The 25,485-nt window shown below is 50.4% G+C and overlaps 8 protein-coding genes across 8 annotated transcripts; 2 read left to right on the forward strand and 6 right to left on the reverse strand.

The window, feature by feature from the left end:
* Nucleotides 1-193: 193 nt before the first annotated feature.
* On the reverse strand, nucleotides 194-3,751 carry M437DRAFT_58662 (uncharacterized protein; the record flags this gene model as incomplete). Its single annotated transcript, XM_041023431.1, has 7 exons — nucleotides 194-370; nucleotides 424-1,669; nucleotides 1,715-2,293; nucleotides 2,354-3,144; nucleotides 3,189-3,419; nucleotides 3,475-3,519; nucleotides 3,578-3,751. 7 exons carry the CDS (start codon nucleotides 3,749-3,751, stop codon nucleotides 194-196), a joined length of 3,243 nt encoding a protein of 1,080 aa, XP_040875739.1.
* An 828-nt stretch (nucleotides 3,752-4,579) lies between these two features.
* On the reverse strand, nucleotides 4,580-5,550 carry M437DRAFT_58740 (2,3-diketo-5-methylthio-1-phosphopentane phosphatase; the record flags this gene model as incomplete). The annotated part of the gene is made up of 2 exons (XM_041023446.1): nucleotides 4,580-5,430; nucleotides 5,487-5,550. 2 exons carry the CDS (start codon nucleotides 5,548-5,550, stop codon nucleotides 4,580-4,582), a joined length of 915 nt encoding a protein of 304 aa, XP_040875740.1.
* Nucleotides 5,551-7,677: 2,127 nt separating this feature from the next.
* On the reverse strand, nucleotides 7,678-8,908 carry M437DRAFT_88256 (G-protein alpha subunit; the record flags this gene model as incomplete). The annotated part of the gene is made up of 4 exons (XM_041028784.1): nucleotides 7,678-7,721; nucleotides 7,777-8,333; nucleotides 8,390-8,732; nucleotides 8,791-8,908. The coding sequence occupies 4 exons, from the start codon at nucleotides 8,906-8,908 to the stop codon at nucleotides 7,678-7,680; spliced, it is 1,062 nt and encodes a 353-aa protein (XP_040875741.1).
* A 2,622-nt stretch (nucleotides 8,909-11,530) lies between these two features.
* M437DRAFT_58537 (uncharacterized protein) lies at nucleotides 11,531-13,715 on the reverse strand (the record flags this gene model as incomplete). Its single annotated transcript, XM_041023414.1, has 2 exons — nucleotides 11,531-13,386; nucleotides 13,439-13,715. The coding sequence occupies 2 exons, from the start codon at nucleotides 13,713-13,715 to the stop codon at nucleotides 11,531-11,533; spliced, it is 2,133 nt and encodes a 710-aa protein (XP_040875742.1).
* A 1,888-nt stretch (nucleotides 13,716-15,603) lies between these two features.
* Nucleotides 15,604-17,249, forward strand: M437DRAFT_58772 (myo-inositol-1-phosphate synthase; the record flags this gene model as incomplete). Its single annotated transcript, XM_041023454.1, has 2 exons — nucleotides 15,604-15,850; nucleotides 15,904-17,249. 2 exons carry the CDS (start codon nucleotides 15,604-15,606, stop codon nucleotides 17,247-17,249), a joined length of 1,593 nt encoding a protein of 530 aa, XP_040875743.1.
* A 200-nt stretch (nucleotides 17,250-17,449) lies between these two features.
* Nucleotides 17,450-18,510, reverse strand: M437DRAFT_78736 (uncharacterized protein; the record flags this gene model as incomplete). Its single annotated transcript, XM_041027041.1, has 3 exons — nucleotides 17,450-17,583; nucleotides 17,669-18,014; nucleotides 18,067-18,510. The coding sequence occupies 3 exons, from the start codon at nucleotides 18,508-18,510 to the stop codon at nucleotides 17,450-17,452; spliced, it is 924 nt and encodes a 307-aa protein (XP_040875744.1).
* A 1,024-nt stretch (nucleotides 18,511-19,534) lies between these two features.
* M437DRAFT_78737 (MFS general substrate transporter) lies at nucleotides 19,535-21,418 on the forward strand (the record flags this gene model as incomplete). The annotated part of the gene is made up of 3 exons (XM_041027042.1): nucleotides 19,535-19,676; nucleotides 19,727-20,011; nucleotides 20,061-21,418. 3 exons carry the CDS (start codon nucleotides 19,535-19,537, stop codon nucleotides 21,416-21,418), a joined length of 1,785 nt encoding a protein of 594 aa, XP_040875745.1.
* A 252-nt stretch (nucleotides 21,419-21,670) lies between these two features.
* M437DRAFT_88261 (Formate/nitrite transporter) lies at nucleotides 21,671-22,682 on the reverse strand (the record flags this gene model as incomplete). The annotated part of the gene is made up of 2 exons (XM_041028785.1): nucleotides 21,671-22,312; nucleotides 22,368-22,682. 2 exons carry the CDS (start codon nucleotides 22,680-22,682, stop codon nucleotides 21,671-21,673), a joined length of 957 nt encoding a protein of 318 aa, XP_040875746.1.
* Between the last annotated feature and the right edge of the window lie 2,803 nt (nucleotides 22,683-25,485).

Genomic DNA, 25,485 nt, shown 5'->3' on the forward strand with positions numbered 1-25,485 from the left:
AGCTTTGACCATCTGCCTATCTATATCACGTGCATACACATTTGTGTTCAGTTGGCACAATCATTTTTCAGAGAGTGATTGTATCAATGCAGAAAATTCGCTGAGTTAATGCTCTAGGTTTGCGCAAGCCGCTTCCACACGTGTACCAATTCATTTCTATTCACAACATGAGCAACCATCTGGTCTACTGCCCTTACTGGATGTTGGCTGCAGATGGCATGCCGGGTATCGCCCTTGTGCTGGGCGCAAAACTGCCTTCGATCCTGCGTTTGGCTTCTTGCTTCTCAGCCATGCTGGGGTTCTCCTTGCGCATGTCGGGCATATGAGGTGCCTCGTCGGGACTGTGTCCAATTGACATGCCGACGCGAACCTGTTTAGGATATTAGCAACCTCTTTGACAACTGTTTCACTGTGATCACTTACCAGTGTTTCCAATGCTCCATTAGAGTTGTCGACCAAATCGTCATCGAACAGCATCTTTCCAGGCTCGAACAGCAGCAACAACGTACTGCCACCAAACTTGAAATATCCTAATTCTTCCGCGCGGCTCACCTTCTCTCCTGCCTTTCGCGTGATGACTGTGCTGCCGACCATCATGGCTCCAACACAGATGACCATCACGCGTCCGTGCTTCGGACTATCAATTGGCACAACCACTCTGACATTTTCACCATACACGTCAAGCGCACTCCGGATAGCCATGGGGTTGACAGTGTAGTACTCGCCCTCAATGAGCTTGGGCTCAAGCATTGTACCGTCCACCGGAATGTGGAAACGATGATAGTCTTGCGGTGCCAGACGGAAGATACCCATGGCGCCACCGACATATCTTTTGGCATCTTCAGGGTATGCATTACCCAAGAGTCGCTCTACTGAGAACTCTCGTCCCTTGACCCATACGCGCTGAGCTTCAGTGATTTGGTTGAAGACGACTGTCCGGCAGTCTGCTGGTGAAACAACGATCTCCGGCCTGTCAGGAGCCGAGCAGGGTCTAGCATCTGGCTTCAACTTGCGGTAGAAGAACTCGTTGAAGCTCTTGAACTCGGATGTTTTCAGGAGAACCTCTGACATATCCAGCTGATGGAAGTTGATGAACCCAGAGATCTGCGACGCTGAAGCGGGGTCGTCATACTTACGACCCTGCTTAAAGGACAGGGATCGAAGGAGTTTGCGAATTCTCTTCTTCTCCATCTCCCTGCTCTTGAGCCCCTTGTAAAGCAATCGGATACCCAGTCTGACATACACGCTCATCCTCTCCTCATTGATTTGTCCAGTAATACGGTCTTGGACGAGAATGTTGGCACTGTTGGCTCCAATCTTGTAGCCACCATAACCAATCTTGGTGATGACTTTGCTGTACCACTTTCTCTGTGCTTGGCTGCTGGTCACGAAGCCACCCATGACGATATTATTGACAGCACGCCAGTCCTGCGAGGCACATGTGGCTACATGCGTGATGATGTCGGCTTCTGAGCCCTTTTTGTCGAGACGAGGCTGGTGACAGATGGGACACTCTTTGATCTCCACGACATGCTCCTCACCCTTCTCTTCATCCGCGAGATCATCGTCCGGCAACGCACCACCCTCCTCTCCGTCGGCCGAAAGGTCCTGCACCTCAAGTGCTGGGACCACTGAGGTTTGAGATTGGTTGTTCAGAGGCGTTCCTTGACTTGAGCTGTCTTCAGAATGTACAAGGCTTTCGGATGATTTAGACCCGTCTGCTGCAGTCAACTTTGAGGTTTTAGTTTCCGAGATATGAAGCTTCCCCTGTATAGTGTCGGCGAGAGTTGCCTTCTTCTGGAATTTCGTAAGCTGATCCTCCAGACACATCACTGCCTGATCCATAGTCAAGACCTCCTCTCCGCCATTCTCAGAAGCAAAACGTTTGAACCAGGAGTTGATAGTATCCTCGTGCAGAGTAGAGCCAAGGGTATCAAGCATGGTGGTGATCTCGACCTTGTCAAGAGTTCCGGTGTCATCTGCATCATAGTGCTTCAACATAGCACGCCAGAACTGTTGGCGGAGCGCTTGGTATGGTAGATATTTGACTTTGATGTGAACGATTGGGTTGTGCTTGTCTTCCCATCTATCCTTGTTCTTCAGCTGCAATGGAATGGCGTAGTATTTGAGGTCTGGATCCTCGATACCATCGTGGTCCACGTTCACCTGAGGAATGTTAGAAGTGTCGGTCATATATGGGTTGCTGGTCATTGGCGACGGTAGATCTTCGCGTGTGTCGACAGCGTTCAAAGAGTCGCCCGAGTCCTCCTTCCGTAACGCAGGTCTGTTCATGCTAGTATTCGAAGACGTCCTGGAGAGCCTGCTGAGGTCCTTGGCTGAAGCATTGCGAGACGATCTACTAAGCGTCTGGCTTGATTGTGAGCGCGAGGAAGCCAAACGGAACCGTGAGCGTCTATATTCATTGTTAGGTGTGACCCCTGCGTCAGGTGTATCTGGACAGCGGTAAAGACCAGTCTCCGGATCAGCCTCTGGTTGAACAGCTCTAGCCCTTTCAAGGGAGAAAGTGGCAGCGCCAACGAAATCGTTTCCGGATAGCTTGTCTCTGTCGATGACAGTAAGATTGAGCGAGTAGTTGACTTCGTGTCGCAAGACCTGGAAGACGAGCTTCTCCTCGAAGACAGGGTTGAGATTATGCCTGATGACGCGAGTTCTGTATGTCTTCTTGCCCAGGGAGCTGACAACGAAAGGATCCATGTCAAAGGAAGTACGTGTCATGTTGCGTTCGGGAGGCAGGTCCGTCACCTTTTGAATCTCGACAAAGAGAACACCAGCAACAGCACTCATACCATTGAACTCGTAAGCCTTCAGCTTGGTCTTTCGCTTCAGACGGGCGAGTCTGTGTCTCTTCTTCCTCTTTTCTGCTTGCTCGGGACTGGCGCCATCAACATCCTCGTCGTCTTCATCTTCATCGGGGGTTTCTTCTGCACGAGCAAGTTCGTCCAGGTCTTCGTCTCCCTCGGCGGGATCTTCGAGGGCAATAACACCGTAGAACTTTTGGAGGGTCTGTTGAGCGGTGGCGTTCGGATTAATAGGGTCGAATACGGAAAACTTTAGGAGGACTTCGCCAGAGGCATGGCTCTTCTTGCGACCCGATTTTCTAGATTCGAGTTTGTACCACTTGGGCTGTGTATGATGTTAGCTAGAGCCGAGTCGATGTCGAGTAGGACTGTGCTTGCCTCCTGGATAGTCTGTCCGTTGGTAAAGATATCCTCGAGAGCGACATCGAACTCGCCCATGTAGTCTTTGCTAAAGCGATCTTTGTCCCAGCACACACCCTCTAGCAGCAGACTCGAGATGCCTGAAATAGGGAGGTCGAAGGTTTGGTTCCATTTTGGGTTCAATGTCTTGTCGATTACAGAGGTAGCCTCGCGTGCGTCTCCTAGAGTAATGACTAGGTACTGTAGAGCCAGTGAGTGGCAAGTCGTGGACAGACGGGAATGAGAAGCTGCTTACGGGATCGCTGGTACCATTCTTGTCTTTGGGAGCGAGGTTTCGGCCCTGAGCACGGCGAGTCAGCTTGGTCTATCAGGACTAAAAAAAGATAGGCCAGATATACCTCGAGCACCTGTACTCTCAAGACCAGGTTGAAGCCCTTGTGGTCTCCCTGCTCCTCTCCCTTTCTCTTGGGGCTCACGGCTCGACTGTTGCTCTGGCTGTCAGTTGACTTGATCGAGGTGGTGCTCTTGAAGCGATTTAGCGACAGGTGCGGTGTCAATCGTGGTCGAGGCATTGCGACGGATTAATGTGTGGACTATGTTGCGGCCAGCGCAGCGCCTGTACGCAGCAATAGTGTAGTATTGGGCAAGCAAAGGAGAAGTTGCACAAGGCAGCAACAACGTCCTCTGGTCTAGAGTGGAGATGATGAAATGGCCGTTAAGCTTCCCTCTATAAATACGAGCGTTGGCTGCTGAGCTGCTGGGGGGGGAATGGCGGCCGTGGGTCGCGACTTGCGAGATTAAACAGACATCATCGACATGTTTCGAGCTTTCCTGCTTAGCATCCAAAGGGGAACAGAGTGACATTCGACCTCGAGAGCTCCACTCAATCCTTCCTGACCTCCTACAATCTCTTGTGCACTGCCTGCTAACCTCTGTTGCTATTGATAACCACATCGGATGCCCACAGCCACACGAACTATGGAGTACTAACTGCCCCTCGTTGCTGTCGTGGCCTGGCCCTGAAAGTCTGTCTGCTTCCGCGCTACTCCGCTGCCGCCTCGGCTGCCTTTACTCTGCAGAGGCATACGTCAGCTGGTTGCACAATTATGAACAACAGCTGCACAAGCATCCTTTGACAGTTTCCTAATTCGCGTAACTAGCAGACACAGATGCGATGTGTCAAAGCTGGTGCTCATTCATATATGTGTACGTTTGTCTTGTAGACAGTGAAGGTATTCTAAAGATCATCGTGCGTGATATAAAGAAAGAAAAAACGCCATTTCTGCCAGAGTACCGCAAGGCAGCCCGAACAAAGAATATTAGTCCCGAAAAGATGCACAAACACCTCTCATCCATGCAGCAAAAGAAATCGTAAGTAGCTCAACAAGACACCATTACATCTAAGCCTTGACTTGAGCGGCCTTGACCTCGGAGAAAGTCTCGGGCCAGATGAACATACGCTCGTCGCGCGGTGTCATGGCAGCAAAAGTGGGAATAGCCTTCTTGGAGCTGACACGACGCCACATGTTTGCGCGAGGGTTGAAGTTGCTGGGCAAGCCTTGTCCCTTTGTCTTCTCCTCATCGATCTTGGCAATCTTGATAACCTCCTTCTGGATGTCGGCGAAGGTGTCGAAGGGAATGTAAGCAATCTTGTTTTCGATGCAGTACTCCTCGAGACGGAGACCGCGGCGAGCGAAGAGGACGTCGGAGTGGCGAGCGGCGGGCAAGTCGGAGACACCGTCACCGATGAAGATGATCATGGGGATGGTGCCGTCGTCGGATTCAAGTTGTGCGGCCTCCTTGTATTCGTTGATGGAGAGCTCCTTGTCGTGACCGAGCTCGTTGTCGTGGCGCCACTTGACCTTCCATGAGCTACCATCCTCGGAGATATCAGCCTCGTTGGCGACGATGTCAATGTTGGAAGCTGCCTCCTCTCCCAAGAAGTGATCGAGAACACTGCGAAGGACAGGCTTCAAGCCAGCAGAGATGACGTTGAAAGGAATCTTGTTGTTCAAGCAGAACTGGTGGAAGTTCTTGAACTCGGGGTCGATGTCCAGACCTTCTTTCATGGCCTCGAAACCGTCGGCGAAGGGAACGTTCAATGATCCCCACATCTCTTCAGAGACATCGCGGAAGGAACGCTCTCCGGACTTGATTTGTGCATCGAGGAGTTCGCGCTGCTCAGTACCACAACCGAAGGCGTTGAACAGGATGTGACCTGTGTCTTGCATGAAGATGGTGCCATCGAAGTCTGAAGGGCAAGTAAGTCAGCAATGCCCTCTCTCGAGAATATAGAAAACAACCTACCCGAGAAACAGACAATCTTGCGCTTGGTGTTGAGGGGAGCGGTGCTAACAGTGCTGCCAGGCATGGTTGCTTGAGGGACTTTGAGAGAAGCGGAAGACATAGACATCTCGGAAAGAAAGCGAGAGTGGAATAGGATGAACGACTGTTTTTGATAAATCCTCGAGGGATAAATGTGGACCGCGATGTCAGAGTGAGAAAAAACTGGACCTTTGGGAGAGCACAACGTCAACAAACCAGGAAGCGCGGAGGGAAGATCACTATTCTTATACAATCCTCGATCTCCCGACCGGTAGCGAGGGCGAACAATAGGACGCCCCCTCCGAATCGAGACTAGACACACCTATCGTATCTCGCCCATGGGGTGTGGACCAAGAGGCGGGTTGAGAACTGGTCTACGCGGTTGAGGCCCTTCAGCTAAACACAAAAGTAGAGATGCGGCTTAAAAAAGCCTATGGTAACGGGCCAGTCTATGCAATGCAAACGATAGAGCAATTGATTGGCTGCGACGAACAGCATACCAACCCCTCAGCGGTTGTGAGCGGTCTAGAAAGCCCATTGTCTCTACGTCGGTGGCAACAAAACCGCATGAAAGGGCGAGGAGCCAGCTGCCAAAGGCAAAGGGCGTCCAGAGCCGCAAAGGCAGAATTTACGTTGAGCTGTCTTCTCGCTTGACGGCAACACAACTCAAATCGTGATGGCAACAAAAGGGCAACGAAAAACGTGGTCAGAAAGGTCTTTGCTTCCGAGGAAATCAGAGCCTAATCGCCTGCATGCAGAAAATCCCGTTGTGTTGGAGCTGTGGTGATCGAGATCCTGGAAATTGTCCACTGCCTTTGTCTGTGATCGTGAAGTGGACATGAAGTTGCCCCTCCATACGTGTACTGGACTGCACGCACTCGTCTTCTTGCAAGGATATACCTTGGTCCTCTTCCCTGTAAAATACCAATCACCCTCACAATCTCAACCATCAGCACAAAAAGATACCTACCAAGTATCAAAACCGCCCTGATGATCGATCTGGAGACACAAACGCTGGTGCTGGGGACCCCAAAGAAAACGCGGGCACACAAAAGTCTCCTACGTCACTTCAGAGCACCCAGGACGTTGTTAACCTGTGGATACTTGCTTCCTTTCACGCCCACCTCCCCGATCTTCTCCACGAGCAAGCGGCATACAATCCCGGTAAATTCGCGTCTAGTTATATCCGCTGCTGCTGCTGCTGCTGCTGCTGCCGCGTCTGCACGTGAATGTAACAACTCTTACGGATGTGCGCTGCTCCAGATACGTGCATAAAGCTGTTATGCGAGAAGAGATAGATGCTAGTGCACGCTGTTCCAACGATTCGCAACCGTTTTCCTTTTTGATCAAATGTGGCAAGCAAGATAGGCTGTGCTTACACCAGCATGTACATGAATCGAGCGGATTATCTCCGAGCGCTTTCATGTGTTCGAATCGATGCTTCTGACAATGCCAGCAGGTGAACAGATGAATTTCGTAAATCACGCGCAAGAGACACAACATGAGACTCATTGTTCATTCTTTTGAAGGAAAGAGGTTCAAGATTATATATACTATGAGTAGACAGGAGGGCGAACACAAGGGAATCATGCAATGAGTCGAAAGAAAAAAAAGAAGTGACAACTTCAATAAGAAGAGAAGGAAAAGGCATGGGGAGTGAGGAGTGAGAACAGAAAAACGAGAAATATGACCTCCCAACCCTTTCCTTGAACGTCCCACGCGTTTGTATCTAGGACGCCGCTTTGCCCAGAAGATTCAAAGAGAAAGAAAATGACTTGTTTCCCAGAAGAGGATGGCGGGAAACATCAACGAAAAGCAGGAAGATAATAGAAGCAGACTGACCCCACTGTTCTTCTTCCAGCTATTAGATAAAACAGACCCATCATTCGTCCTCGAGAGTAGATCGATCCAGAGGCTTTTGAAGAATCGACGATTTTGTTGTGTCAGAGTGCTGTGGTTATATGTCGGCAGCGGTCAAAAACAACGCATGCCCAGGCAAATGAAGACAGGTGACTGTTTTGGATTTTCCAGATGCGAAATGCGATTGACCAGGATACCGATAGACAGATCCGGAAACATGAGTTAAGACTGTTGATTCTTGAACTCTGGCCAGAGAGGGGAATATACGAAGAAAACAAATGCACCTTTTCTGTTCGTCCGCGTCTCGTCACGCTTAGATGAGGCCGGCCAATCTGAGGTTTTCTTGGATGATGATATCTGGAAGCGTTGTCAGCAAAGTGCTTCGTAGAGATCCGCAACATCGAGAACTTACCGTTGACGGCAGCCATAACAAATCTGATCTGCATGGTATCGGTGGCGCAGGTGAAATGTGTGTAAATCTGCTTGGTCTCGTGCTGGTTCAAGCTGACGAAACGGTTGAGAATGTAGTCGCAAGCAGCAGCGTAGTCGGCACCGCCCTCATAGTCAGGGAAGTAGTTCTTCATGGGGCTGACGGGCAACTTCTCCTTGAATCTATCGATCTTGTTGAGGAAAAGAATGATGGATGTCTTGACGAACCACCTTGAGTTGCAAATGCTGTCGAACAGGGTCAAGGCTTCTTGCATACGGTTGACGGTCTCATCCTCGAAGAGCAGCTGGTCGTATTCCGAAATAGCGACAAGGAAGAGAATGGTGGTGACGTTCTCGAAGCAGTGAATCCACTTCTTACGCTCGGAACGTTGACCACCGACGTCGAACATGCGGTAGGTAAGGTCGCCAATGATGAAGGTGGTCTCGGTAATACCGGTTGTCTTGACACGGGAACGGAGGACATCTTGGTCGTTGGGGATGTAGTCAGGCTGAGCGATGCGGTCTATCGAGTCAAAGTAGCTATCACGAAGGTCAGTAAGTTGTGATGCGATGCGCAGACAGGCACGGCAACATACTATTTGGCAGAGTCGTTGAGCTGGTACTCTCTTGAGCGCTGGAAGCAGGCCTGGACACCAGGGTCCTTCCACAGGACGGAGATGGCGTTGCCAACCTCTGGGGGAAGGTTGTCGCCTTCGATCTGTGCGGGTTGCATGAAAATTGTCTGGACGTGGTACTCGGCTCTCTGGTCATCGAGGGGAAGTTCCAGCGACTCCATTGCTTCGAGGATGACGCGCATGGATTGCACGGTGTTGCTGAAGATGATTTCCTTGAAGGACTCTCTCTCGTCGCGAGAGTAGCCACCCTCGTGGATCAGCTTCATCTGCTTAAGGATGGTTGACTTTCCGGATTCACCGGCACCTGCGTATCTTGTGTCAGTGATAGCTCTGGGTGCTGACCGAGATAGGCGACAACGAACCGAGCAAGAGCATCTTGATCTCGTTTCTCTGCATCATGCGATCCTTCTTCAATTGGTTCTCGATCTCCTCGTTCCTCTGCTTGCCCTCCTTGTCTTCGGTGCTCATACCACAACCCATTTTTGCGGTGGTTGTGTTGTTTGGTCGGTAACGGTATTCAAAAGGTGGCGACTGCTGGGATGTAATGAGAGAAACGCGTAGAGGCGATTACAAGAGATACTGTGAGGCTTGTCAGCATGCGTCGCACCAACGAGGTCGTCAGTGGTACATGAGGCGTGCGAAGTTCTCGATGCAGTGAATTGTGGTGAGGAAAGAAGACGCGAAGAAAGTCGACAGAGACGTGAGCGCCGAAGCAGACGAACGAAGACCTTGGCGTGTAGCGAATGAAGAAGTGCGTCGGTCGAGTTGAAAGTTTGGCAGTTCGTGGCTGGGATTCGAACCAAGGCTTGACGTGCAGGATCTGAGAGCGATTGCTTGACGCAGACGCAGACAAGCGAATCGACAGATCAAGGTGACGAAAATAGAGAGGGTGATGCAGGCAAGGGAAGATGAGCTGTGAGTGGGTACCGACCTTGAGGTGCGACAGCGGGGCGAGTCTGACAAGGAGAGTGAAGCTGCGCGAAGCGGTAGAGTCCTTCAGCTCTTGATCTGGTCGGAGAGCAAGGAATTGTACGTGTATGTGGAATTGAAGGACGATGGGTCAGATGTCAGATTCGATAGATTGACCGTCGCTCGTTGGCGGGCTAATTGAGGGCGAAAGTGGAAAAGGCCAACGGTGGTGCAGCAGGGCCCGACGTCGATTGAAAAGTGCAGGAAACGCAGAAACGTAGAAACGTCTTTGGTGTGCAAGCAATTTTTCGGTGGTTGGGCGTGCAGGCAGCTGAGTCGAGAAATAAGAAACAGAGAGGCAAGGAGCAGTCTGCTGTGCGACAAGCAAGCCTAGAGACGAGACGAGACGACGAGAGACTGTTGTTTGCAGAGCTGGCAAGGCCAAACGAGTCAATCAACTCCAGCAGCGCCGCCAGCAACCATGCGATGAAATCAAAAGGGGCTGGCTGCCGGCCGACTTGGGCCGCGGAAGACGTTTAGCCCGAAACCAACACCAGAGACTCAAGATGACTCGCGCACTCAAACGCTGATCTCGCAGCAATCTCGAAGACAATCAATGGGGACTCTGTCTGCTACACTCGGTCTTCCATATGTCTTGCTGCTCTATTTCCCAGTACAAATCCATACCACACTGCCACGTCTCTGTCGACGACGCCTCTCGCCTTTCCTCGCATGTCTCTGATTTCCCAGCCATCTCTGAAAGCTGGCAGATTTGATCAGGCACTCAGACCACCCTAAGCAGGGTGCAATTTAATAGAAGCGCACAGGCTTTCGACCTCCACACGCTAACACCTTCCTAACTTAAGGCTGAGGCCCTAACTCGACCAACGACCTGCCTCTGCCGAAGAGCCCAATCTTCTAGAAGATGGCCCTCGACAAAGAAGAAGCCATCGCACAGTATGAAACGCTCACAGATGTATCCGGCTTTCTGGTTGTGTAAACCCAACCATTGTCTTGTTGCTTTTGCTCGATCGTCAAGCCCTGAGGTTGGCAGACGCTCGACCGAGGTTGAGTACCATTGTCTCTGAAGCCTTGCCTAAACATAGATATTTCGCACACGCACCATCAATCGCAAGCGCTGCACCGATCTTCGTTGCTGCTTTTGAGGCCTTTACCTTTCTACACCAGTAACATCACCACATCACCACTCTACTTGACGCCTTATGTGCGCCTAAAACAGCGATGCCGCCCCTCTCACAACAACACTCGCTTGACTTGATTCTTGACTTCGTCACTCATCCGTTTTTCCTGACTCTGCGCTTTCGCTCCACCAGTTCCACGTGAAGGGACCTTCCCTCTGCAGAAAAAACGGTTGCGCAGACACCGGTGAAATACTTAACCACTAGAGACAATCAGCCACCAACCGTGCTTTCCCTCTTCGCCGAAGCAAGCAAAGAGAGATCCTCGCTTGCGTTAAAAACATGACTCTTGCAAGCGCGGCCCGGCAAATTGCAGTGCAATCTTTTGTCCGGCAATCTCGAACCTTTTCCACGGACCCATGAGATTTGCTGTCCGCATCATGGTCGTGGTCCTTTTTGCTTGCCTAGTCGTGATAGAAAGACCCTTTTGAAACGCATGACTGGCCCTGTGAGTATCGCTATCAAAACGATCAGTTATCCATCCGGGGTCAAGAGTCAAGACTACCACTATGTCGGATCATGCCGTCTCCCATGTACGCGGGTAAACTATTAAGCTGGTAGGGCAATGCTAAGCTGCGGGCCCGGCTTAAAGTCAATTGAATGAAAATCGAGACCTGGACATTCGACCTTCATGACTTGATTTCGGTGGAAAGAGCAGGCCAGGAGCAAGAATCGCGGATCTGCATGAGTAAGTAAGGATGAATAAATTTTGTGCCGTAAAAGCTGTTCTACAGCTGCAGCTGGTATGCTATGTAGAAGGGTATATACAATAGAAGTTGTGGGTATCTCCAGAATAAACAAATGTTTTCAAAGCGATCGAGAGAATTGAAGGTAGCGGACAAGTGGCCGATCCAGATCGAAGAGCCTTACTTGATCCGTGGTCCATAGTCGCAGGAATGAGAAAGAGATGTGCATGGCAGCATGGTCGCATTGATTCGTCCGCCGCTTGGTGGAGGCCGGAAGTTTGTTGGAAAGAGAAGAGCTTCCATCACGTTTACATGACCATGAAACGAGTGGTTCTTCTCTCCATGTTTCTTTTGGGTCCGAGCCCCTCTTGACGCTGGACGGACGCAAAGGCATGCTGCTCGCAGTAGACCTTACCAGCGATCTCGAAGTAATCATCGCTTAGGGGTTTGTGGCAGTCGATACAAGTGAAACAGCTAGGATGGAATTTTTGTGCTTGCTGGGTCTCGAGATATGGTCCTTCGATACCACGATCGCAATGGGCACACAAAGAATTGTTGAGCTCATGGTAATGGTGCTCACAGTATGGGTTGTTGTCAATGACGTAGAAATCAGCAGTCGCGAAGGCAGACTTGCAAGTCTTGCACACGAAACAATGCTTGTGGTAACGACCGGTTAGACGACCATCCGCAGCCTTGACAGACTTGCCTTGAATAGGTTCATTGCAACCTCTGCAGATATGCTTGGACGAAGTACCGGGGCGTTTTGAAGAGGTAGGTCTGGAAGAGAAGCCGTGCTCGGTAGGAGGAGATGACATGGGTGTAGATGTGGCCGACATGGGACTTTGAGGACGTCTAGGAAGGAAGCCAGGGACCACAGGTGACTCGGGCACCTCGCTCTCATGAGATGCACGGAGAGCATTGAATGGGAAGCGGTCCATCTTCTCAGTCGGACTGTCGAGTCTCTCTTCGAACGAGACTGGTGATTGCTGTTGCTCAGCAGCAATAAAAGTAGGCTTGAAGGCGTCTTCGGGGCTCAGACGGTTCTCTTGCTTGGTCTTGAGTTGCAGGCTGGGTACAACAAGAGAAGGATCGGAGAGGTCACCTAGAGTCGACGAGAGCATCGAGACGCTTGATGAGGCCGAAACAGGAGGGCTAACATCCGACTTGAAGCTCCTTGTGGATGAAGCTGAAGAAGCCGAATCCGAAGGAGCGTGTACGACAGGGTGAGCATGCTTCTGCACATCGGCTGTGGAAGGAAGCGGGGGAAGTGCTGGAGCCATAGCAGTCTCAATGGTGGGCATTGGCGGAAGTGCTGGTGGAGGGGTGGTTGAAATAGTGGGAAGAGAATCACTAGGAGCGCTTTGTGAAGGAGCGGAAATTGTAGGTCGTCGTTGTCTAGTGGGAGGCGCCGAGGGGCTTCTGACGACTGGCTTGGGTTCGGGAGACTTTGGTACGGATGGTGGAAGTGGGAAGGTGTTTGAGCGGATAGTCATGTTTGACAACTGCTGACCGGAAGCCTCGGACTCGCTCTTGAGCATGGCAAGGAAGCCATCCAGCGGCTCTGGTCTGACAGGACGCTGCGGGATTGGACGACCCTCACGGTTTGTGCCAGTAGGAGATGTCGAAACCGAGGACAGACTAGGCGAAGCAGGGGCTTGAGGTGGAGAGGCAGATCTTGCTGGAGGAGAGGCGGGTCTCTCATAGCTAACAGGCGATGCAGATCTGTACACAGGAGAGGCTGCTCCCTCGGCTGGGGGTTGATTTATAGTAATGGCCGGTGGTGCCTGAGCAGTTGCACTCGCAGAAGCCGAGCGAGATGTACTGCGTGCGGGTGCGTTAAAAGGCCCTGGCGCAATTGTGTCCAGCTTACGCGCGACATTTGCACCTCCTGTTGCCATGGGGCTTCGTGGAGCGTAGTATCCTTCAGGTACCGGGCTCTTGGCTCTTGCAGCTGACTTGGACCGCGCCGTAGGAAATGGAGGGAACGCGCAATCCATGTTCCCGCTTAGCTCTTGTGATGGTTCTCGTGGTAGTCTCGGGATGGGGCTGGTAGCGCTTCGCATCACTGGTGAGCGGCCAGGTCTGCCTGGTATCATTGGAGTACGACGTCCAGAGTTTTGAGATGCATCTGGTGAAAGCAGTGGTCTCGCAAGGTAAGGCTTGTCTATGCCCTGTCAGCATCTTGTGCCCATCCTCATATGCCTTGTGCTACTCACTTGCAACAGAGGGATCAATGCGAGGAAGCGGAGTCCTGTTCGGTCTTGAGGGTGCCCTGTTGGAGGTCTGCTTGGTGGACGGGAATGGCGTCGGCTGCTTCTCTGTCGAAGGAGATGTGGTTGGTGATGCGATTGGTGACTCGGGCTTTTGCGATGCTTGATCCTCCTTCTGCGAGGGTGTGCACACGTGCTCTCCCATAGCAGAGATCTGGATCTCTGCACCACAGTCGGAGCATTTGATCGATGGTAGGATGCTCAATGGTCGCTCAGTCTCCATGGTTGCTGACAATGTTGACAGTCGAGACGAGTTCCAGGAGGTGGTTCCAGGTCACGGTGTCGTTGTCCGGGCTAGAGAAGAATAAACAGAGCCGACGGTTTTGTGGATAAGAATACGATAAGAGACGACCTGCTCCGGGCCAATCCTGTTGCTGCCGGTACTGTTGATGCTCTCAAAGGAGAGACTTTGTTTGTATGCAAGTTCCTGATCCGGGCCGTTGACAGTTTGGCGGTAGCATCAACAGCTCAAGAAAACAATGTAGCCCCTGGCGTCTGCTGCAGAGGTCTCGAAGGCACGCAGTTGTAATTAAATGCCTCGGTGCGGCGAGTGGGAAAAAACACTAAATGAATGGATGCTCGTATAACTTATCAAGAGCTGTAGTAATAGTAAAAGATAGTGATGAAGACGAAAAGACGGAGATCGCGACAAGGAGGAAGAGAAAGGAAAACAGAGAGCCAGCAAATGCCCAGGAGTTAGTGCATGGCGACTGTCTTTCCACAAGGCCCAGTGACCATCCAGATCCTTCCTCAATCCAAGGCCATCATCATCGTGTCGCTCGTCAAACTCCACAAGTGCCCGGCAAGACAATTTGCAGCACCCGCTCGCTCGACTCTAGTCGCTCTCTTTCGGCGGTCGGTGGACTAATTAAAGGAGATGAGCACTCTCGCCTTGGTCAAAGCACCAAAGGGTCCCGCGTGAATTCATCTCTGATTGGCCGCGAGTCGAGCGAGACAATCACATGTTTCTCCTCTGGAAAGTCTTGTCCAAATTGCCGACTCACGCTGTGCAGCAAGATAGCCCAGCGTGAGCGGTAGCAATTGCGAATTTGCGAATCCTCTGTCAACTAACGACTGGATTGTATCAGATGCAGCCCTCTACCACTATCTAGCAGACCCCTGCGACGACTGACAGCAGGAGATCGACAGATCCACACCAGCCGCTCGCTCCCTGCCAAACTTTGCCTTCTTCGACTGTTCGACAGACCTTCTTTCCGTGCAGCCACAGGCGTAATTGCCAACAACGACTTGTTTGACCGTGTGCCAGCTTCATTTAACCATACCAGACAACGTGCTCGCATTGTTGCTACGGAGTTCACTCAACAAGCCAATAGCTTGGGAATTGCATTCGATTTCTGTAGCCGTGAATCCAGGAGTTGAACCATGCCATCATATCTGGGATTTGACTTTGTTGATTCGTCTCACCTCTCCTTGTTCTTCCACACTGCGCCGCTCACCAGCCGATCCGAATATTTCTCTGTATCCGATCGCACAGGGGAACTTGGAAGCGTTGTTCACTCGGCCGAGATTTGACAAATTGCTGTGAGCCTCAGGCACGACAACAGCGCAGCTGTTTACTGACCTCAGTCCTTATATGAATATCTAACGACTTGCGCCTTCTCCTTCTGGTGAGCGCATCGATAGACTCTCGAGATCTCATCGCCGAGCCTCGTACAACAATCTGCGACGAACGGCCACATGTCGTTACGAGTACGCTCGTGCGCCACAGACAAGCTTCCTGCTCTCACCGCCCGAGGTCTCCCTGCAGCTGTTCCGAGAGCACGGCGAAACCATGCTTCCGTCACCTCCGCGCTTCCCCTGGCTCTCCAGTTGAACAACCCCGGACTATCCAAAATGATCCGTGACTTCCTCCATCTTGGTCCAGCTGGGGTCAAACAATAATGCGAACATGTTGGGCTGCAGCTTCCCTCTCCGCCGCCGTCACTACATTGTTCCGCAGTCAAGGTATTTAAACTCGACTTTCGTGGGCTTCGTTCTTTCTTTTTATACAATAGAATCATCTTCCAAAACCAATAAACTAGATTGATCTCGTATATCTGTGTCTTCACTCTATTCACACCTCTTCGTTGTTCCCATCTGCTACTATCATCATGGCTCCTTACCTCAACGAGACCGAGCGCACTGCCTCTGGCAATGCCCAGGCTCCTCTCTTCACCGTCCAATCTCCCAACGTTACATACTCCGATGATGCGATCCTTAGCAAGTATGTCTACCGCCAGACAAAGGTGACCAAGTCATCCAACGGTGGCTATGTCGCTACACCCAAGGAGACCGTCTATGACTTCAAGGTGGAACGCAAGGTTGGCAGAGTCGGCATGATGCTTGTTGGCTGGGGTGGTATGTATACCAGAATATCGTTCTTAGACAGGACATCAGCTCATCACATCTAGGCAACAACGGATCCACAGTCACTGCTGGCATTATTGCCAACCGTCAGGGCCTTACATGGGACACCCGCGAGGGCAAGCAATCAGCAAACTACTATGGCTCTATGGTCATGTCATCAACAGTCAAGCTCGGCACCGACTCGGACACTGGCAAGGAGATCTATGTCCCCTTCAACGAGCTTCTGCCCATGGTCAACCCTAACGACCTTGTCATTGGTGGTTGGGACATCAGCAGTATGAACATTGCAGAGTCCATGGACAGAGCTGGAGTCCTTGAACCTACTCTCAAGCAAATGGTTCGCAAGGAGATGGCCCAGATGGTTCCCTTGCCCAGCATTTACTACCCCGACTTCATCGCTGCAAATCAAGAATCAAGAGCAGACAACATCCTCGAGGGTTCCAAGGCCTGCAACGAGCATCTTGAGAAGATCAGAGCAGACATTCGCGAGTTCAAGTCAAAGCACAACCTCGACAAGATCATCGTCCAGTGGACCGCCAATACAGAGCGCTATGCCGATATCCTGCCTGGCGTCAACGACACAGCAGACAACCTCCTCAAGTCTATCGCTTCAGGCCACCCTGAGATTGCCCCATCCACAATCTTCGCAACTGCCTGTATCCTTGAGAATGCTCCTTTCATCAACGGTTCTCCCCAAAATACCTTCGTTCCTGGTGTTATTGCTCTGGCCGAACAGCACTCTGCCTTCATTGGCGGTGACGACTTCAAGTCTGGACAGACCAAGATGAAGTCAGCCCTGGTTGACTTCCTCATCAATGCAGGAATCAAAGTCAAGTCCCTTGCCTCCTACAACCATCTCGGCAACAACGATGGTAGAAACCTTTCTGCACCTTCTCAATTCAGATCCAAGGAGATTTCCAAGTCAAACGTTGTCGATGACATGGTTGCTGCCAACCACATCCTGTACGAGAAGGATGAGCACCCCGACCACACTGTTGTAATCAAGTACATGCCCGCCGTTGGGGACAACAAGAGAGCTTTGGACGAGTACTATGCTGAGATCTTCATGGGAGGTCACCAAACCATCAACATGTTCAACATCTGCGAAGATTCTCTCTTGGCCTCGCCACTGATCATTGACTTGGTCTTGATTGCTGAGCTCATGACTAGAGTTCAGTGGAGGGAGAACGGTGCTCAGGATTCCGACTTCAAGGGCTTCCACTCTGTGTTGAGTGTCTTGAGTTATATGCTTAAGGCTCCTCTGACTCCTCCCGGTACCCCTGTTGTGAACGCTTTGAGCAAGCAGAGAAATGCTCTGGTCAACATCTTCCGCGCATGTGTTGGTCTTGAGCCTGAGAACGATATGACTCTTGAGCACAAGCTGTTCTAAGCATGTGTTGAACATTTATGATGGAGTTTTGGGTCTATCTTCTTTTACATCGTGGTCATGCAGTGCACCTGCCACCTCCTACAATAACTTTCTAGCTCACTATAGATTTCAATATAATCTTTCTTTACGATCATCTCTCAGTTCTAATGTCTAATTGTTTGGCTACACACAAGGCACAGCATATTTCAGCCTATCGAATATCATCCGATAGGCCCTCCCCAGCCGTCTCTGTCCAGCTGGTTGAGCTCATACTCGTTAAGAACTAGGAAGTCTTTTCCACCACCCATATGTCCTAGGTCCAGCCAATCATACAAGCCAGTCAGTCCGACCAGAACTGATACACGTCAGTAACTGCAGCTGTGGCTACGTGTGACCAGGCCAGCTCGTGGAAACACAGCGAGAATTGAAGATCAGCTTACCTGCAAGGATGGATAGAACGAAAGACATGACGCCAGAAACGTAATTCGGATCACCACCCAGAGCCAACCACGTAATGGTGAGGGTAAAGTAGACAAACAGTGCAATAGCTATCCCACCCAACACACGATCAGGATCGTAAGCTTCAACCAATTCAATAGCAAGGTCGACTTTCTTGTTCAGGACGAATGCGCGACGCTTCAACCAGAACCACCCGACCCAGCTGTTGAATTCGAATTTGGGGTCATCCGGGATTAGGGAATGGTTGGGGTTGTTGTAGGCTCGCATGAAGACTGGCGAAAATACTTTTTCGTTGATATCCGCGAGTCCGAACATATTATTTCCATACTGTTGTGAATGTAAGTCTGCTGATATCGTCAAAATATAGATGACAACGTACCCCAAGAACCCTTACAGTGCTGACTGTTTTGAAGCTAAGATATTTTCTGAAGGTGCCTCGCAATTGATTTCTGTATCGGCAATTGATCTCCTCGAAGAAATCAACATCTCTGCGAAGGGCTTTGCGAAAGGTTGCACTTTCACGAAGGTCAGCTGTTTCTGAAAAGATGTCGTCCCGATGTCCTGGCCTCATCATCCAGATTTCTTTTTGTACGAATTGCCGTTTACTGTTTCGGTAGACGCATATCATGATTTTGTTCAATGTGTCTGGATTTGGCTCGGCGTTCTCCACTGCTGATGTCTGGATATCGCCGCCACGGCCGCCGCTGCCGCTGCCTTCGTATATGATCTTGAGGTCGTCATGTCTGCGACTCACACGTTCACGCCTGTGATGACTGCTCCGAGATGGTTTGGTGTCTGCAGTGGCGTAGTGAATATCAGGCATTTGTGCAGCGGTCGTGTACTCCTCCGGGCGCGATTGAGAAGGTCGATAATTCTGTTGGATACTTGGCATCCGGCCACTATCATCGTGTGCTGCATAGATGACGTGCCCATGGCTGTTTTCACGTTCATAGCTTGTATATCTCCCAGATTGCCGTTGGGATCTCCGATAATCATCTCTCGAAGGGTGCTTGTTCGCCTCCTAAAAATGGGTCGTTCTTGAGTATTCGAAGGAAGGCGGTGGCCGCGGGTAAGCTGAATCATTTGGTGCTTGGACGTGAACTCGTGGCGGAGGTTGGATATCCGGAGCTCGCTCGAAAATGACAAAAGTCTCTGCTCGGTCTGCAGAACTCGAACGAGATGGTTCTATTCTTTCGTGACTCTCACGCCGCCTCGAAGAATGATCGCGGTTCGCAGACCCACGGTGGCTCATTTTGCAAACTGTAGAGACATTCTTGATTATTTGGATACAGCAATACTTTATAACTGCTTGTAAGCTGGAAGTCTGAAGGATGATCGTGGCGCTCGACACTGGCATATACGAAGCGCTTTGAGGGTTAATCATTAACCCCACCTGAACGCAGCACATGAGTGGCTGTCTCAGCTGACAAGGCTGCTGATTATCTGCCTTGATACCCAGGCATGACCACTGGTTGATGGATTATTACTCGAGGATGAGATGGTAGTAACTTGTGGCTTTGGTCATCCGCAAACGTGAGGGGATCGCCGGCGCGTGTAGGTGACCGGTCATGCTTCACCTTATACTTAGCATCGGGAGCGAGTTTACTAAGCTCTGCTTCCTTTATTGTAGGGTCAAGCGCCTTGATTGTAGCATATCATGCTGCGATAACACGATCCAGAAATCGTTGTTAGCTGAATGGAAAAAGTCGTGAAAGTTGTCCCTTCCTGACGCGTTGTGGTGGGCCTTTCGGAAGCATCGGAAGACCCACCCGAACAATGCTGACAAGGAAACAGCTTCATGTTTTCTTCTTTGGACGCGAGAACATGTCAATCTGATTTAACCAATTATGGAGAGAGACAGTGAAAGCAACGAATATGGCAGGCCTCGTCGATACGAGAATGAGGATACTACACCGACCAGCGACCGCGAGCTAAAGGGTTGGTACTCATATGGTCTGGCTGCCGAGATCTTCGCTGTAGCTGGTGTTGGTAATTGCTCGCATACACAAAACGCGTCGACACTGCTAAGAAATGTACAGGTTCATTTCTTCCAGTAACTCTAGAGCAGCTTGCGAAAGAACGAGGTGTTCTGCGATCTGACCATGTCACTCCCTGCGTGAAACCAAAGTCCGCTGTGGCTGAGACCTCACACTTACTCTTGCGAGCTGCTACCCGTGCTACCAACGACAAGAACGAGAGCCAATGTGTTGTCCAACCCTTTGGAAAAGACATCTCAACAGCCTCATTCGCCATGTATACCTTTTCGATTGCTGTCCTTGTACAAGCAATTGTACTGATATCCTTCAGTTCTGTCGCTGATCATGGTGGGCAACATCTTTCGAGATCACGTAGGTCACAGCTGACTTGTATTAGGATCATATCGTAAAAAGCTCCTGCTGGCATTTGGATGCATTGGCTCTGTCTCGAGTATGCTTTTTATTGTTGTGTCTCCAAGCATATACCTCGTGGGCCCAGTCCTAGTTATCCTGGGAGTTGCATCGCTCGGCTCTTCATTCGTGCTGTTGAACTCCTTTCTTCCGCTGTTGGCTAGCAACCATCCATCAGTTGTCTCTGCAGAGGAACAAGCAGGTTCCCTTTCGGCAAGTGTTGATATGGTCGAACCTGATGGCACTTACTCACCAGCACCCGACGGACAGCAATCTGGTAAGCAGACTTCACCAGCACTGGCTCTTTCCAACAAGATTTCGGCCAAAGGTGTTGGACTTGGCTATACTGCTGCAGTATTGGTACAAGTCTGCAGCATTGGACTGCTCTTCGGTCTGGGAAAGGCGAACTTCTCTTCACAATCGATTCCTCTGAGGATAATCTTGCTCTTTGTCGGAGTGTGCTGGGCTGTTGGTTCCATTCCCGGTGCTCTCTGGCTTCGTGATCGACCCGGACCTCCCCTCAAGAGTCTCAATAACCGACATGGCAAATTAGGTCAAATTTTCGCATACTTCGTCTTCGCATGGTCCTCGGTGTGGAGAACTGTCAAACAAGCAGTCAAGCTACGTCAGACTGTCATTTTCTTGATCGCGTGGTTCTTACTATCGGACTCTATTGCCACTGTGTCAGGCACGGCTATTCTGTTCGCCAGAACTGAGCTGAAGATGAGCACTGTCCAAATAGCTATTCTGTCAATCACAGCCACATCGTCTGGTATTGCTGGAGCTTTCACATGGCCAATCATCTCACGCCGTTTTCAACTGCACACACAACAGACCATTATAGGATGCGTTCTGCTGATGGAGATTATCCCAATCTACGGCCTCATCGGCTATCTTCCCTTTGTCCAATCTTGGGGCGTGGGAGGTCTGCAACAAGCTTGGGAGATATATCCCTTAGGCGTGGCACACGGTTTTGTCATGGGTGGTCTATCCTCGTACTGTCGCTCCTTTTACGGTCTCATCATCCCTCCAGGTAGCGAAGCGGCCTTCTATGCTCTATATGCTGTCACCGACAAGGGCAGTTCGGCCATTGGACCAGCTATTGTGGGCTGGATTGTCGATGTTGCTGGCACAATTCGACCTGCATTCGCATTCTTGGCTGTGTTGATCGCGCTGCCGATTCCTCTCATCTACATGATCGATACTGAGAAGGGTCGGGCTGATGCGCTGGCTATGGCTGGTCTGAGAGGCAAGTCTACGGATTATGATAATGATGCTAGAGAGCTTGGCGGCGATGAAGAAGATGCCGAGCCGTTCCTGGCACAGCATGAACGCCTCGATTAAGATGCCGTAGCCTTTGCACGAGAACAATTGCATCTTCCTAAAGCGTTGCAGCGAAATTTTGCAGCATGGCAACCGCGAAATTCAACGCTCACACGAACTGCTCTGTAGAAATCGCTTAGTGCCAGTTTTAAAGATGCAAAAAAAAGATTATTACATTCGAAACAAAGATTGAATGATTGAGAGAGGTTCCCGGCCGTAAATCATTATACTATCCTAGATGTCATCCGCAACCATGAATCCGAACTCTGTCTCTCAAACCATGCTTGTCTTGTCAGACTCGCGTCTAACCCGGGTGGGAGACTCCTCAACATCAGCATTGACTCCAAACAACGACATCGCACGACCTCCGTAGCTGGCTCCATCAATCAAGACAGGCTCTGGGTTTCCAGCCAGATACATGTACCAATAAATCACACCCACAAACAATCCTCCACCAACAATATTGCCAAGCAAAGCAGGAATCATACTCTTCCAAATATACAGGCCAACACTAATCTGTGGCGCTCCCAAGAAGATGGCGATAGGGATATAAAACATATTCGCAACAACGTGGTCAAAGGCCAAGATGACGAACGCAAACGTCGGCCACCAGATTGCCATGATTTTCGAAACCATTTCGCGGGCACCGCAGGCGAGGAAGCATGCTAGGCATACCAACCAGTTGGCGCCGATACCGCGGAGGAAGATTTGGTGCCATTCAGGCGCGACGACTTTCTTTGTGGCGAATTTGATGGTCTGGGATGCGTAGGCTGCATCAGAGAGTATCCCTCCATATCCGATAAGGATTGCCATGACGAAGAGAGAGCCAGCGAGGTTACCGAAGAATGTGAGAACCCAGTGTTGAAGCATCTGGAGGATGCTGGTGCGACGGTGCAGAGTCGACATCGTCGTAAACTGTCCAACGAATCAGTCTCAGACAAACAGAAGTCACAGTGTTACCACAGCTTACCATGAAACTGCCTGTGCACAGATCTGCTCCGGTGAGGATGATGGCAACGAGACCGAAAGGGAAGATGATAGCAGCCATGAGCTTAATCACGCCGGGCGCGTTTTCTTGATACCAGGGAGCCACGTTGACGACAGAGACTGCAGCACAAGCGAATGCAAGGATACATCCAGCCATGAAACCGCTGAAAAAGATCTTGTCGATACGCATGCGAGCTTTTACGGCTCCCATACGTGAGGCTATCTCAGTGGTCTGCTGAGCTGTGTATGCATTGTGGACAACCTCCATAGGCTGGTTGTATGGAAAAGCCGTAGTCATAATGGGGTGTTGATTTGAGAAAGCAAGAATGATATTGACTTATACGATGGAAAATGCACGAGACAGCTGGTTGAAATGCTGGTTTGAATCGAGCAGACCTTGGTCTCTTTATGTTGCTGCAGCTTACTTTCGATGCAGTTACCTAGTACAGGTTGTTGAGGCTCTTATCTCTGACCTTCTAAGCGGCTCATCAGCCACTCCAACGCTGTGAGCCAGAGATCAGAAGCACTTTGCTGATACACGGCCCTGCGTCCGCAGCTCTGAGTGGTGGTGAATGATGGCAATGTGTGAAACTCTGTACTAACGACTTATGCATATTGGTCAGCTGGGGATTTGGGTCGGAGCCGCTGGTTTGGGAAATGGAGGCGGCTCTTATCAGGATCGTCTTGGTAGATCTGGGGCATCGTAGTCAAAGTTTCATTTTGGTCGTTTGTATGCGAGCACAGCACCAGGCTTGTCTGGGATAGACATGTTGCTAGGAAGTTGCTGCTAAACATACTGCTCCCAAAGTGGGTCTTTCAAGAACATCCAGGGAAGCAGCAACTATAGTGCCGACAACGAAAGATGCTGTGGCATTCTGTTACCATACCCATGGCACTGGATACCTCTCCACAAACATTCCCCGGAGTCCTTATCTCTGGGCTGTGAAGTTGAGAGTTGGGAGGAGGTCGATCGTAACGATGTAGTCCCTGCCAAGCCTAACTGGGGACGTTTGTGGTTAGCCTCCACCCAAGATCTCCACTCCACCTTCTACAATGGTATGATAAGAGGCAACAGCCAAGAAACCTCTCGCCAAAAACAACCTGCTGTCCTATCTTTCTGCCCTGGATGAAAGGCTCGGCGCAGATTCAACATCTCCGGCGCGTTGCTGAGATACAGAACAGAAACATTCTTGTGATGAGATTCCGTTGGCCCTATCACGGCCATCAACAGACCAAATATTGGTCATGTCGGCGTGTCTTGAGGAAGTATGATACTATGACAATAGTATGACTATACATCAGCCTCGGTAAGAGTGAGCAAGCAATCAAGATCAGAACATGACAACTTTTGCTTACCAAATGACTCGTTGGAGCCATAACGAGCTATGAATGGTCTTGCGAGATCCTATCCGTGGTGCTCTACAAGAAGTTCTCGTTTATCATGTCTATATAATTACCAGAGCTTACAACCCTTCCAGAGGTATAACCTGAGTAATCGAGTCCAATTCTTCGAGATACACCGTAGCATCTCCAGGAAGTCAGTGGCCACAAAGCTTGAGATCCATAGCCACAGGATCATCATGCGCGCTATCTTCTCTTGGACGGTCGCAACGCCTTCGGACTGTGATGGTCTCAACAAATCCATGCAGACACCTCTAGCGAAGCCTAAGCTTTTGATCGCTCAATCAAGACATTAGAAGCTCTGTGTGCAGTTTCGCCTGTCTGACCCGCGCAACAGACAGGTTCCTGGATTTGCAAACGGGCAACGGCTGCTTAGTGGTTGATGTTGTGTGGTCGTTCTGGAGCTGCTCGAAGTTATATCTTCTTGCTGCCAGTGCTATATCTTGGTGACATCGAGCCATAAGTATCGAGCCTCATTTGGTCTGCGATGAGTCAGGATTCATTCTAGTGCTATGTCACCCATTCTGTCTGGTTGCCTAGTTGTTTCAGCTAGAATGATTAGCAAAAAAATAGGTTCAGATGCCGGTCTTTCAAGAGCGGTTTGAAATGAGATCGAGGTTATTGTTGTTGTTGTTGATAAAGAGAGAGCCCGCTACTATTTTCAGGCAGGCGAAAACAAAGCTTGATCTCGACAGTGCCCAATCATGATAGTGTTCTTCTTCTTAATGAACAGTGGTTGACAATTACGATTGTCATGGTCACGACAGGGTTGCCCTGTCAGACAGTCTTTCTGGTGCATACATGAAGTATATAAGCTCCAAAGGCGTGGCATATTCCTTTGATTCAATGGTCCATCATGACGTTATCTTCTTTTAGCAGCAGAGTGAGTCGTAAACATAAATGGGTGCTTCTTGGATGAAATGCAGTTCAAGAGCTACCCTGTTATCGATGATGTGCTGGTGAAAACCACCGGCTCAGAGAAAGCATTGTGAACTTCTACACCGCCAATGCGACTGATTTCAGCACGTGGAGGGGGTATGGTCAAAGAGGTGAGCACTACCGAACTCGATGCTTGTCGTTGTCGTCAGCCCTATCGAGAGAATCGGTTATGCTTACCGACGCCTTCCAGAAGGAATCGACCACAGCCCGGGACAGCCGGTCGCCTCTCCATTAGACACTGCCACGTTGAGCATGATTTTTTGACATGATTCGTTAGGGCATGCGTGTTGCTTGCGCCAGGGATCTTGGCGAACTGTATCGGGGTGTTGAGTTGCATGCAAGAGGGCGCCGTGAGAGGAGAAATCGATTCTGGAGGATTTGCAATCTTCAGAGTTTTGAAACATCTCCCAAGACGCCTCTCACTTCATCCTTATCCAGCTTCATTCGCTGCCCACCATGCATAATTTGCGCCATCTCAGGCAGTACTCTTACGGCCACCTTGCAGATCACTGTTGGTCGATTCGTCACATTGCAACTAGTGATTTTCAATAGGTGGATTTCAACGACGTGAGCTGGCGCAATGCCTTTACAAGGCTCGCGGTATGGCAAGCAAGCTTGGCATCAGATTTGGTACGCGCGGCCATGCACTGTACACGCGCTCGATAATATCAGTCCGAGATCCTTTTCATTCATCTGTAGTCTTTTATTTCATGCCCTTTGTGAGATTTGAGAGCCAAACCAAGTCCTGAGGTGGACTTCTG

This window comes from Aureobasidium melanogenum (genome assembly GCF_000721775.1).
Source record: "Aureobasidium melanogenum CBS 110374 unplaced genomic scaffold scaffold_29, whole genome shotgun sequence".
Taxonomy (NCBI): domain Eukaryota; kingdom Fungi; phylum Ascomycota; class Dothideomycetes; order Dothideales; family Saccotheciaceae; genus Aureobasidium; species Aureobasidium melanogenum.